The 14,110-nt window shown below is 43.5% G+C and overlaps 1 protein-coding gene across 2 annotated transcripts in view; it reads left to right on the top strand.

Moving 5' to 3' along the window:
- Window positions 1–2,779: 2,779 nt before the first annotated feature.
- The window catches only part of DOCK10 (dedicator of cytokinesis 10), a 310,282-nt gene continuing 298,951 nt past the window's right edge, over window positions 2,780–14,110 (top strand). The window contains exon 1 of one of the 2 annotated variants that reach the window (XM_049888333.1): window positions 2,780–3,170. In XM_049888333.1, the coding sequence (XP_049744290.1) occupies window positions 3,048–3,170 (123 nt within the window). In that variant the 5' untranslated portion in view covers window positions 2,780–3,047. The remainder of the gene's footprint in view (window positions 3,171–14,110) is intronic. The other variant, XM_049888332.1, reaches the window with a different exon arrangement.

The following is a 14,110-nucleotide window of genomic DNA, read 5'->3' as shown; positions in this document are numbered from 1 at the left end:
GTTGCTATAATGGTATCTCTAAAAATGAAAAACCTGGGTGCAGAATGCAGCAGAAGGAGGTGAAGAATGAGGTGATTAAAAAGGGGTGGGGGTGGGGTGGAGTCCAAAAAAAACATGAGCCAAAAAACTTAACTTTCTTCACATTTTCGTAGATTTGCCCTTACAAAGCATCTTAACCAAGTTTCTCCAGGTAGTCGAGAGATGGGTGACCAGAGGAGAGTCAGAGAGTCCCAAACCAGCAGAACTGAAGTCTTGTTTCTGTAACAGAGAATGTGTGAGTCTATGCCCTGGTGAGAATGGGGAAGACCCAGCTCATTCTCCTTGGCACCCAGTGAGGGCGCTTAACTGAAACCTACAGGATTTTCAAGGGCTGAGGACAGCCCCATTGGGGCCTCATTATGGCAATTTCCTGGGTGGGAAAGATTCTGCAGATATACCTACATCCTCTCTTCTTCTCAATGTGGCCATGGGATTAACATCCCACAGGGTATGATAGGGCAAATAAGCACATCTACATCTAACTCCTGGCACACCAGTGCTCTGGGAGACCCCTGAAGCTTGAAAAAGTAAACCAAATAGTAATAAAGGAAGTGCAGGTGATTTTGGTTACTCAGTATGGTTAAAGAATGGTTGTGAGCGTTAATCAGTGTTTGGATCAGCCAGTTGCCATACCCAGAGCACGTGATAATGTATCTTCGATGACTACAGCCTTCTCTTTCTCTTCCTTCTGTGTCTTTCCCTGCCTCAGATACTCCAAGCTCTCTCACAGCACCTGCCCTGTTTGAGCCTTAGGGAAAGGCATTTGTAAACCAATATTTACTGAGCACCACTGTGTGCCAGGCACTGTTCTGAGACCAGGAAGAAAGACTAGATACCTCTTTTTGGGAAGATCAAGTTCATTCAAAAGTTCCTCAGGTATTTTCTCTCCCAAGAGAATATGCATTTAAAGACATGACCACAGGGGAGCACTTACTAGGTGGGTGGAACTGGATGGGTTGGTTCCCACAGAGGTCTTCAAATGCCACCACAGAGGCAACCACCTACTTTGTTTAGCCTTTAAGCTGACATTGGCCCCATATTGCATGCTGATGTGAAAGAATTTAAAGCAAAATACAGTGTTTTGCTAAGTAGGATATCACAGAGCTAGCTGACGGTTTTGGCTGGCACATCACAAATCATTCAGTGCCTCTGCCCAGGATGATTTCTGGTATGTGCTGTAATGAAACTCAGTTTATCATACTGTGGTGGCTTGCGTGTTGCTATGATGCTGGAAGCTATGCCACCAGTATTTCAAATATCAGAAGGGTCACCTATGGTGGACAGGTTTCAGTAGAGCTTCCAGATTAAGACAGACTAGGAAGAAAGACCTGGCCATCTACTTCCAAAAATTAGCCAGTGAAAACCCTACGGATCATAATATTGTCTGACTCGCTTGTTTAGGGCACACCATCAGGAGGGATCAATAACTAGAGGAGGACATTAAGTTTGATGAACTAGAGGGCCAAGAAGGATAAGGGAGACCATCCATGAAATTGATTGGTGCGGTAGCTGCAAGCATGGACTTGAACATGCTGGTGATTGCGAGGATGATGCAGGATTGGGCAATGTTTCCTTCTATTGTACATGAGGTCACCATGAGCTACAGTCAACTCCACACAACAAATCTCATAGAGCATGGGCTTGACTACATTTATCAGCCACTTAAGACTACTTTATACCCAAATATGACTTTGTGTTAAAACCGTATTATTGGCTTTGGAAAAATGTCAAGGTCACAGATCTATAAAAGTCTCTTAAGAAAAAACCCCAAATACTTGGAGAGGCTGTCCCAAATCTCTTCAAACTGGTGTCCTAGGGGCCAGGGCTGGACTTCCACCCACGTAGCGCAACACTGAGCTGTAGAACACTCTGGGTGTGACTCAGGATGAGAATGCTTAGAAGACTTTAATCAGAAAGCTGGAGATAAAATGCAGGCCAAATGGCTGTGTAGCAACAGTAGGAGCAGAACAAGGACACAAATATAAGTCTACCCCCATACTTCACCCACCCTATCTAGAAGCCCCCAAGCCAGTTCTTGCCTACTCACCCTATCTAATCTCCCACTTCCAGTCTCTTACACCACATGACCCTGATTTACTGTTTTTTAGTTCTTATTATTATCTGGAATTGTCTTGCTCTTTCATTTGCATTCCTTTATTTCTTTACTTGGCTGTTTGCTGTCTGTCCCCACCACCCAGATAACATATCAGCCCCACAGTAGCCTTGAGGTGGGCTGCCAATTCGCTTCCTTATCCCCAGTTCCCAGAACACTGGGAGCTAGCATGAAAAACCAAACCAAACACCTTGCCATGGAGTGGATTCAGGCTCCTAGGGGCTGAATGAATGTCTCTGGAAATTTATTCCACAGCCTTGAGGGAAAACTTTGGGCAAATGAGACTTAAAAACGATGGCCTGGGGGTTGCTGCAGGCATCCCAGCCACCAGACCCTTAATGCGCTCCTGACTACTTCCCCAGGTGGAAGAGTAACTGGAGTTCTGCCCATTCGCTAGCGCGGGAAAATAGAGGCCACATCAGCGAATGCGACCAGAGCCCTCCAGCCCTCCAGAAGCTTCCTAGTGAGGATGAGGGCGGTGGGCAGCCCCACCCGAGCCCCGGGGCGACAGCCCTGCGCCCTCCCTGCCGCCTGCCCTTCCCTGGGGGTGGCGGGGCAGCCCTGGCCCACCAGCTGAGCCGGGTGGGCGGCGCGGGCTGGAGCCGCCCCACGCGCGTCTCCAGTCCCGCTGCAGATGCTCCTCCGCCGGGCCGGGGCCGCCTACCGAGTTGGCCGAGCGTGCCCAAGAGCGCAGAGTTTGGAAAGTCGTCGGAAGCTGGAGCAAAGGCAAGGGGTGGGGGAGTGGGGGTGCAAGAGAGGAAAACCCGCCTCTGGAGAGTTGAGCGAGGAAGAGGGGCGGAAAGGCGCCGAGTTCCGCTTCCTGAGCGGCGGTGGGTAGAGAGGTCGGCGGGAAGGCCGGCGGGACGCGCGCTCCTGGCCATCGGCGCGGCCGGCGATGGCCGGCGAGCGAACCCGCAGGTTCACCCGAAGCCTGCTGAGACCCGGGCAGGCGGCCGAGCTCAGGCACAGCGCCGCGTCCGCTGCCGCGGTGGCCGTCAGCAGCCGGCAGCAGCAACGGGTGAGTTGGTGCGTCCCCCGCGCCTGCTGCGTCCTGCGGGCGGCCAGGGTCCCAAGGCCACACACCCCAGCCTTGCTGTTCCCTTGTCCCTTCTCTCGGGTCCCCTCCCCGCCGCCTCTGCCGGCGCCTCCAGCGCCACCTCCGCGAGGCAACGCCACCGATGCAGGAAGAGTGGGAGAGCTTTTAGGGATGCGGAGCGCGCAGAGGGGCAGCTGTGCGGGAGACAGAAGCGGTTTGGGGATGTGACTGGAAGCAGGAATGAATCCTCGAGTCACAGTCACGCTGGATGGTAGGGGTGCCAGGGGCCAGGGGGAGACGTGTCGACAGAATGGAACCTCTCGATCCACAGGTATTTTCGCTCCCCCTCAGCCCTGAGACTAGTGCACAGCGGGGAGAGGATGATTTCCTAGGTCCACTCCCTGGCCAGAGCTGGGAACTCCACTGAAATAAATGGACTTCGCACCACCCTCCCACCATAGGGATAAAAATCCACAAACCACTGTAGGCTGTTCCAGAAAGGGCTGGAGGAACAGGCTGGGGAAGACGTGGGTCATTAAGTATCCAGTGGTTTCTGGTATTTTTCTAAGATGTTTCACTGGACTCTCCCGCCAAGAATGCTTTGCTGGTTACTTCCTTATTGAAGTGCCTTCCAAGTGCTGGGTGATTTCCGCGGGAAATCCCAGGGGCAACAGCAGTCCTGTCTTTTTGATGCCCAAATCATATCTGTGCCTCTCCAGACGTTCGTAGGTGTCACACATCAGAACAGAAGTAGTGGGGGTGGTGTGAGGGAAAATCAACCCTAGTGAGAAAGGGAAGCCAACAGGAATGGGCTTACAGCAAGACCAGTGCTCCGCGTTGTGTTTCATTTTCCTTTTTGCCAGGAAATATCATGAGAAATTAAACAGCTTCTTTTAAAAGTGTCAAAGAAAGTGTTACTCTTGCCAGTCACCAGGGAAGAGGGAGCCAAGAGCTGGCCAGAGCCAGTTCCCACAGCCAGGACTTTTCTCTAAAGCCAGAGGTCAGAAAGTTGAACACAACGGAAGCCAATTGCTTGGCAGAGGGAAGAGGCATCGGATGCCCCAGAGGGTGGGGGCAATTGCAGTACGAAAGGAGGTGGTGGCCAGGGTGCCTTCTTCCCCTTGCCACTGGCTGCAGTTTGCAGTTACCCAGGCGTGATTCAACTGTTACCCAACCCTGTAGCAGAGGGTGCATGTGACTCTGATACCAGCCTGCACATTTTCAGGGCAGGTAGGACAAACTGCCGAGTACACTTGGAAAAAGGTCGATATGAGTAAGAGAAGAGACAATGAGAAAATCGTCAGACATACATAGAAAATACTTTGGCTTTTGAGTGATCATTCAGGATTGTGGCTTTGACATCCCCTGCTGTTCGCTTTACAATAACATTTTTTTTTTTTGCAGTTTATTCATTTTAGCGAATCTCAATAATGGTCTGGAAGAGAAGTGCAAAAGAAATAATTAGTATCCAGTTGGAATAAGCAGCTTAAAATTGTGTTTTTTATTTTTGTTCTGGTTTTAAGTGGGCTGTCCTAGAATTTTTGTAGCACTGGAATTTCTATAAAAAATGCATATCCCAGATAACCCTCTACATAAACACATTCACCATTTTCTCTAAAATTACATCAGATTTGAAATCCTAGGGTAGCTTGCCAAAATGAATGAGTTCAATGTCTTAAAAAGAGGGCTGTGGGGGTAGATATTCACTAGTAAAGGTGTATGTACCTCCTGCCCTTCAGCACCTTGGCCAACACTCCTGAACTAGCTTTTGCCAAGACATTTCATGGGATCTGACACATCTATGCAGGCAGATTTGGCAGCTCTTTTGGCAGCAAGAAGACGTGTGTTTCACATTCCATCTTGTTAGTTAACTCTTGAGGGCAAACAGGAAGACAGTAAGTCCTCTGAGTTGGCTACCACACTCTGTGGCTATCTGGGGGCAGAGCATCCCTTTGGAACCTAAAATCTCATAATTGGACTATGTGGTGGAGTTTAAGCCTAGCTTAAATTTATCAATCTCATAAGAGTCTTTATATTTTCTCTTTCAAGTCCTCAAGGCCTGGTTGGCAGGGGAGAAAAAGAATAGGATGGAGCGGGGGGAGATTACGGGTTGTCCACTGCCATGCAGGCTGGTAGAATTGTGTGTGTCTGTTGGAGCAAGCTGGCTGTTAAAAGATATGTGAGAGGAACAAGAAGTGCCTCGTGAGAAGTGTGATCTCACTGCTGAATTTATGTGGTGGCCATGTGAGAAATCCCTGTTATGTGGGAGACCACAATCCTCCAGAACATTACAGAGAGCCTGCCATAGGGTTTGAACTCTACTCGATCCAATAAGGATCTTGGACGAGGTTGTTGTCAGGTTAACAAGGTAGTTTTGGACTCGGGGAATGGAAGATAGATTAGATAGTTAGATGATAGATAGATAGATTAGATAGGTAGGTAGGTAGGTAGATAGATTGATTAGGTAGATGGATGTTGTTGTTAGGTGCCATGGAATCAATTCAGATTCATAGCGACCCCATGTGACAGAGTAGAGCTGCTCCATCGGTTTCTCAAGGCTGTAATCTTATGGGAAGAAGACTTGGTGGCACAGTGGTTAAAGTGCTTGGCTGCTAACCCAAAGGTCAGAGGTTTGAACCCACCAGCCACTCCGCGGGAGAAAGATGTGGCAGCCTGCTTCTGTAAAGATTTACAGCCTTGGAAACCCTATGGAACAGTTCTACTCTGTTGTACAGGGTCTCTGTGAGTCGAAATTGACTCGATGGCAATGGGTTAATCTTTATGGGAGCAGACTGTCAGATCTTTCTCCTGTGGAGCTACTGGATGGATTCCAGTTGCACGTGAGATTTTCAATGGCTCAGACCTTTTGGAAGTAGATTGTTAGGTCTTTCTTCTGAGACACCTCTGGGTGGATTTGAACATCCTACCTTTCCATTAGTAGCCAAGAATGTTAACCATTTGTACCACCCAGGGTCCTTATGGAATGTAATGAGGTGGGGCAGAGCAATGGAAGAATTTGGAAATATGATGGGTGACAGCTGAAGAGGGGCCAGGTGATGGGAGGGAAGAACAGAGGCAATTCTACCAAAGACCAAATAATCATTTGGTCAGTTTTCACCTAAAGACTTCTTAGGCATTTCTGAGACAGAAACATACCATTTATTTACACGTCCTCTTTAGCTATTGTGGAAACTCTGGTGGCGTAGTGGTTAAGTGCTATGGCTGCTAACCAAAAGGTCAGCAGTTCACATTCACCAGGCGCTTCTTGGAAACTCTGTGGGGCAGTTCTACTCTGTCCTATAGGGTTGCTATGAGTCGGAATCGACTCAACCGCAACGAGTTTGGTTTTTTTTTTTTGGTTTAGCTACTGTATGATACTTACTCTACTACTATTGGAACTCATTTTTGAATTCTTTCTAATTTTGTTATTCTTTTGAAGAGGAAATATATTGCCAGAAGTGATTGTGCTTAACAGTAAGTTTTTTCTTCTCTCACCCACCCAGAAATGGTAAAAGTTAAGGGAGGAAAGTTATTTATTTCAGTAATCCCCAAAAGTCCGTATCCTCTCTTTGATGTTTTCTAACTTCCTCTGTTCCTTAATAATACTACTTTTGATATTTTAGGGAGCCTTGAATAAGAAGCAGAACCTTTGACCTACCAAAGACCTTTGATTGAGAAGTCATGAATATGTAAACATGTCCCCATGAGCATGAGGAATTCTTAGAAGGAAGAATTTTGTCCCCTCTGAACTTTGTGACATTTAAATAGTTGAGAGTAGGAAGGGTTTTAAAAAAAATGAGTGGGGATCTAAATCCTGGAATTTCTCAGAAGTCATGTGTTAGAAATGAAAAGATGAACATGATACTGAATGAAATTGAAACACTTGTTTTACTGTCAGTGCCCAAAGTTGAAAGCAATATGCAAAGTAAAGGCCTGTTTGCTTGGCATTCACAGAACAGTCTTTCTTTCTTTTATTTTTTTGGGTAGAGCTCTTCATAACAAGGGTGTTTACCCATTAGCACAAATCCCAAGTTTATGTTTTCATCTAAGGAAAATTCCTTGACCTCTTTGCTGGGGGAATAAGCCAACACAAACTCGCCTAGTTTACAAGATCAAGTGTGAATGTTGATTGTATCAGCTAATGTTTTTGACTCCTCAAGGGCATTGCAGAAGTAAGTTTGAAAGTAAATAGTAACATGAGTGGGACCCATAAAACTTCTAGAATGGTCAGAAAATGAAAGAAGGAGTCAACGTGCATGGTTTTTGGCTCCCTTCCCTTCCATAACCGTATTCTCTAAGACCTAGCATAGGTCAAGAACAGTAATAGTTGTATTATCATAAATCATTTGTTGAGAGCCAACAAAGTGCATGGCACCATGCTAGGTGTTTTATATACATTATTTCATTTAATTCTCAGAGCAATCCTATCAGATAGTTATTGTTGTAAATCACAGAAAAGGCCATTGAGATTCATGGGGTTAAATATCTTGCTCAAAGTATCTGATATGGAGCCTCTGTTGCCTCTTGAACAGTAACTAGCAGAGAGAGGGGACTGCCTTCTAGTTTTGTAGCTGCTTCCGACAGCATCTCCAAATTGGAGGACGTGGCAAGTAGATACTGATTGATTGGTGCTGTCTTCTGATCATGTAACTCTACCTAGGGAACAAGAGACCTGTCCTTCCCTCTGGTGTTTCAGGGTAGCTTCCAGGGATCTCTTTAGTACTCCTCTGAGATGAACAGAGACCATTGCAGGTAGCCTTAATAACAGATCTTCCAAAGGCAACTGGAAGCTCAGTTGTTAAGTCCTTAAAATAACTCAGTCAGCCCTTCCCAGTCAGTCTAACTGTCCAGCAAGGCCTTAAGCAAATTGTGAAAGGTGGTGGCATTATGCCTTCTCACTTCCACTTCTCTTCTAGGACTGTCTGCTTCACCGTCCTCAATCTTTTCACCACATGCCGGAAATTTCCCAGTACATTAGGTGTCCTTGAGCAGATATTTCAATTTAACTGTTTTGTGTTGGGATTCTTCTTTTCACATTCTGTCTTATTCTAAGGAGATAGTCTGAGTGTCTTACAAAGGTGAATGTAAGACGACAGCAATAACAAAAGATATGTATATATATAATAATATATATATGTTGTGGATTGAACAGTATTCCCCCAAAATGTATATCAACTTGGCTAGGCCATGATTTCCAGCATTGTGTGGTTGTCCCCCATTTTGTGATCTGTTGTGATTATCCTATGTGTTGTGAATCCTAACCTCTATGATGTTAACCAAAAAGGTCAGCTGTTCAAATCCAGCAGCTGCTCCTTGGAAAGCCTATGGGGCAGTTCCACTGTGTCCTATAGGGTCACCGTAAGTTGGAATCGACTCAGTGGCAACAGGTTTGGTTTATGATGTTAATGAGACAGGATTAGAGGCAGTTATGTTAATGAGGTAGGACTCAATCTACAGGATTAAGTTGTATCTTGAGTTAATCTCTTTTGAGATATAAAAGAGAGAATTGAATAGAGAGGAGAGGGACTTCATACCACCAAGAAAGATGAGCCAAGAGAAGAGCACATCCTTTGGACTCGGGGTCTCTGCACTGAGAAACTCCTAGACCCAAGGGAAGATTGGTGGCAAGGACCTTCCACCAGAGCCAAAAGGGAAAGAAACCCTTCCTCTGGAGATGGCACCCTGAATTCAGACTTCTAGCTTCCTAGATTGCTAGAGACTGAATTTCTGTTTCTTAAGGCATCCCTCACGGTATTTCTCTCATAGCAGCACTAGATAACTAAGACGGTGAGTAAGGGGCTAAAGAAGCAAATTGGGAAATTTAGGTGAAATCAAGAGTAAGTCTGTGGAGTAGCATCAACAGATAAAACAGGTAACACTAATATTCTTGCTAATGGTGCTTCCTAGTGGCAAAGCTATAGAGGAAAACACAATCAGCCAGGAGATTTAAGATGTCTGTAAGACAAAAGGAAATGATTTGCTCTAGAGATGTTCAGTTTTCACTTGTTCTGAGCCCTGAGAGACAAAAATTTTTCCTATGGTTTTTCATAAATGGCAGTAGGTACGCTGATAGACCTTCTGCACTCGGAGTGGACCAGCAGTATGAGCAACAGGTGGGAGCTGATTAGAAATGCAGAATCACAGACCTTACCGCACCCAAACCCATGGCCGTTGAGTCGATTCCAGCTTATGGCAAGTGCGTGTGTGTTAGAATAGAGCTACTCCGTAGGGTTTGCCAATGGCTATCATCTTACAGAAGATGATCACCAGGACTTTCTTCCTCCGCACTGCTGGAAACACTGTGAGCCATGCAGGGACCTACACCACATCTACTAGATCAGAATCTGCATTTTAACGGGAACCCCCGGTGAAACCTATACATCTTAAAGTTGGAGAAACACAAAAATTAACTACATCTTCAGCCATATTTTTGCAGCATATGATCAGGTAAAGGCAATTGTATCAGAGGCCAATTCATTGTAGTTCACCATGCACATCTTTGAAAGATTTGCTTGAGCCAGAGATAAAGTTTAGACCACCCAAGAATGAAAACGGGGTTTAGTTCATTGCTAAATGACTTTAGGGAAACCCCTTGCTTACATACATTATATTTTCTCCTCCGCCTATTATGGTAATTGTAGCGTGAATTTAAATTAAGCTTCTAGGTTAAGGAAAAAAAAAAAAGTTCCATATTGTACAGGAAATACTTACATTCTAAATCTGCAGAAGTTCTTACCCTGTGTTGTAGCCCCAAAGATGTGCTTCAGGGTGAGATGACTTGTTACTTCCTATATCAGAGAATTTTAAAACAGAACCACCTCAGCTCTTGAAGGACATGCAATAGTGATGATTCCTTGATGCTTTATAGGATTTATATTGCTGCCATAATTTAATATATGCTTATTTTTTTTTAGAAAGTAATTGGTTGTATCAGAAAACATGATGGGTAGAATTAGAAAATCATGAAGATGCTTATCTCTCACAGTCATTAAGTCCCAGAAAAAAAGAATTTATCTTATTTGCATTTGAATGCCGTTAGGATTGGATAGCATGGAGCTAAAGATCCATGGCCCCTTTGTTTGGTTGTCTTTCACCACTTATCCTGAGCTTCTCTTTCCTTGGCTATCCAACTTGGAGTTCCATATATGTAATTCCATATGGCCAAAAGGTCAGGAGTTCCATAATGAACTTCTAACAATTTGGCCATACTGGATTTTAGTGAACGGGAGTTGGTGTAGGAAATGTCAGAGCCTGCGTGGAAACTAGAATTCCAAACCTGGATATCTGACTCTGCTAAGTCCCTCCACTCTTTGGAGCCTCAGTTTCCTGACCTGTTAAATGAGGGGATCTTTGCGTTTGCTATTTTCTCTGCCCCAGAGTCCTCATGGCTTCTCTACCTCATCCCTGAAGAAGTCCTCCTGGATCGCCAACTTTAAGTGGTTCTTCCAGCCATTTCTCTATGTCCACCCTCTCTGTACCATTACTCTGTTTTATTTTTTCATAGCTCTTGTTGTTGAGTGCGTTTGAGTTGATTCTGACTCATAGTGACCCCATGTGACAGAGGAGAATTGCCCCATGGAGTTTTCATGCCTGTTGGGATATATGGTTGCCCACCTACTTTTTCTGCCTCTCAGGTTCATTGGGAAGCTGCTTTCCTACTGACAGTGCATGCTACCACAAGGCAGATGGCTTTATGACTCTTTGAAACTGAAAAAAAAAAAAAAAAAAAAACACAGGTGTGTGCTGCAAATTATTGTTTCTATAGGGTGTTGTATGAGGTGTGTGCATTTTTGGTAGGAGAGAAATTTTGTAAATGTTTCATTGTGCCACCATATGTCCCTTTGGAGTCTGGAGGGCATCCGGAGTAGGATTAGTGGGACAAGGTATGTCTTAAAACCTATTGCCCTCCTGTCGATTCTGACTTATAGCAACACTATAGGACACAATAGAACTATAGGGTTTCCAAGGAGCTGCTGGTAGATTCGAACTGCTGACATTTTGGTTATCAGCAGAGCTCTTAACCATTGAGCGACCAGGACTCCCTTTGGGACTTAGAGGGTAGGATTGTTGGAAGAGGCAAAACAAGCAAATAAAACCAACCAAACAAAAAAAATACTACCTACCAAAAATTCAACAATACTCAGTGATTCAGTATGCTTCCATTAATAAAAACACATGGTATCAACAAAAAATTCAAAGCAGGAAATAATTGGGTCTTGAAAAAGGGTTAAGGAAGCAGATCACCAGGATTTTCTCCTGAAGAGCCTCTGGGTGGATTTGAACCGCCAACCTTTCAGTTAGCAGCCAAGCTCTTAACCGATGTACCACCAGGGCTCCTTACTACTACCTAAGGTGATCTTCTCATTTTTTTAATTGCTGGTTTATTGTCCTTCCCAGCCTTCTTGCCTTAGAATCTTAAATTTCAATGAGAGTAAGGAACTTGCTTAATTCACTACATTTATACTATATTTACTCTATATATAAGTACGGAAAAAAAAAATCTCACTGCAAATGAGGTGATGAAGGCAAGTTAGGAGAGTGACCTGAAGTCACAACTCGTGAGAAATCATAGTGGAATCATGACTTCAAGATTTCCAGGTTGTCAGTAGCTGACAATGATGTTGTTTGAGTTGTCTTCTTCGCAGTCTACTTGGAAAGATTGGTGAGGGTTGGAAATGCAATAACAGAAATATATTGAATATGTCCTATGTGCCAGGGACTTTACTTGTCCAATTTATTTTACTCCTCATGGGTACGCTATGGTGAATGGTTTTTATTCATACTTTGTAGATGAGGGAAGGGATGTTTCGAGATCAGAAACTTGCCCCAGGAAATACTAGGAAATGGCGAATCCAGGAGTCACCTACGGGCAATCTGGTGCCACAGTCTGTGTTCTTAAACTATACTGGCTACCAGTTCCACCAGTTGGGAATGACTGAGGACCTCATTAAACATGCAGTTAGCATCCATCAGAGAGAACAAGAGTAAAAAAAACCTCAGAGTTCTTTTGGTAGGAATTTTTTTTTTTTTTTTTAAAGAGTTTTTTAACAGAAGAAGAAAAGCTATGGCTAGCTTTGTTCTGCTTACTGATTTTTAGTTTCTGATATCTCAGGAAAGTGAAATATTGGGTGTGCCGTCATCCTTGGATACTATCTTAGTGCTCAGTCCTATCCCAAGGACAGAACTGGCACTGAGCGGGTTAAGCTTTGCAAACAAAGGCTCCTTCAGCTCTGAAATGGGCATCATTTGATTCTTCTCCTTCTATAGAAATATATTTCTGACAAGATAAGCATGGTGTGGTTGGGTTGCAGGATTACATCGGTGACATTGTCTTTTGTAGTCTTGATTTTAGTGTTAGTGTTTACAAATGAGGGATTTTTCTTTTTTTCCAATTGAGGTGAGACTTGTTTGCCTCTTATCTTTCACAGCAGGGTCAGTGGACTGGAAATAAAAATTTGTGTTTGCTGGACTTGACATGTTGACCTATATTAAATGATGTAGAAATAATAAAATCGAATAAATGCTGTTAAATTAGTGGCAATAGAGAAAAACACTCGCCTTAGAAAACGTTAATATTTTGCAATTGGATTCAAGTGGAAATGTCTGCCTCTGAGACTCAAAGAATTAATGGACCCCAAAATATCAAAAGTTCCTTTAATTCGTTCTGCTACAATGTGAAAATAGTCAGTTTTTTCTCATCCAATTTCAGCCTACCTCCTCTCCTGACATGTAGGATTTGGGAGGATAGACTGCTCTGTAATTTAAATGAAATACCAAAATGGCAGAGTTTAACAATGGGATCTGCAGTGGGGGCTGTTGGAAAAGATGACACCATTTATGATTAGCACAATGAGCTTTTCTTCGTATAATTATTTCAGTAATTACCAGTTTCAATGACTAATTAAGGCTGTCCAAATGACCAATGAATTTTGGCCTTTATTTTCAAATCACACATTCTGTAAAAAGAACACAGGCTTGAATCATTTGACAGAGCAAACAAGCTAACAGAAAACTTAACAAAATTTATTTTTCAGTGAAATATGATAGTTAAATTATTCTTGAACACCCGTTCCTTATTTGATTAGTTCTGAAAAGTCCCTTTGTCACAGCTATTAAGAATGAGAAAATGGTAACTGAGTATAGCTGAGTAACTTTTGAAAAAATGAAAGTGATGTCGTGAATCGGTAACTTTTTTTAATAAAATTCAAAGATGGGAATTGACGGCGGCAGATTTAGTATTTAAAGACATTTATGCTTTTACATTGATTGTTTACTTAAAAATCTATATTTTTTTTAAAGGAGGAACATATTCCAGCTTGTTTTCAAATGTATATATATGTATATAAATATATATATACACCAACCAAAACCCACTGCCGATGAGTCATTTCCAATTTATAGTGATCTTAAAAGACAGAGTAGAACTGCCCCATAGGGTTTCCAAGGCAGTAAATCTTTATGGAAGCAGACTGCCACATCTTTATCCTGTGGAATGCTGTTGGGTTCAAACTGCTGACTTTTTGGTTATCAGCTGAGTGCTTTAAATGCTGTGCCACCAGGCCTCCACATATCTATATAAACCAAACCAGCCTTTTGCTGTTGAGTTGATTCTGACACATAGCGACCCTATAAGACAGAGTAGAACTACTCCACAGAGTTTACAAGGAGTGCCTGGTGGATTCGAACTGCCAACCTTTTGGTTAGCAGAACTCTTAACCACTACATATTTATATACATATAGCTATAAATTTGTGAAACTGCTAGTAATAAAATTAATTGGCATGCCAACATACACAGTTAAGATTCTTTCAGTACCCATCTGAGTGCTAACAGGTAGGGTTCATTCATTAACTGCAGTATTTGAATTCAGAAGTCGTTATATGGTTGCTATCCAATGAATGTGAAAAATGCATCTTTTTATC

This window comes from Elephas maximus, chromosome 6, assembly GCF_024166365.1.
Source record: "Elephas maximus indicus isolate mEleMax1 chromosome 6, mEleMax1 primary haplotype, whole genome shotgun sequence".
Classification (NCBI taxonomy): Eukaryota; Metazoa; Chordata; class Mammalia; order Proboscidea; family Elephantidae; genus Elephas; species Elephas maximus.
The sequence above is the reverse complement of the archived record's forward strand: the minus strand, read 5'-3'. Positions and strand labels throughout refer to the sequence as shown.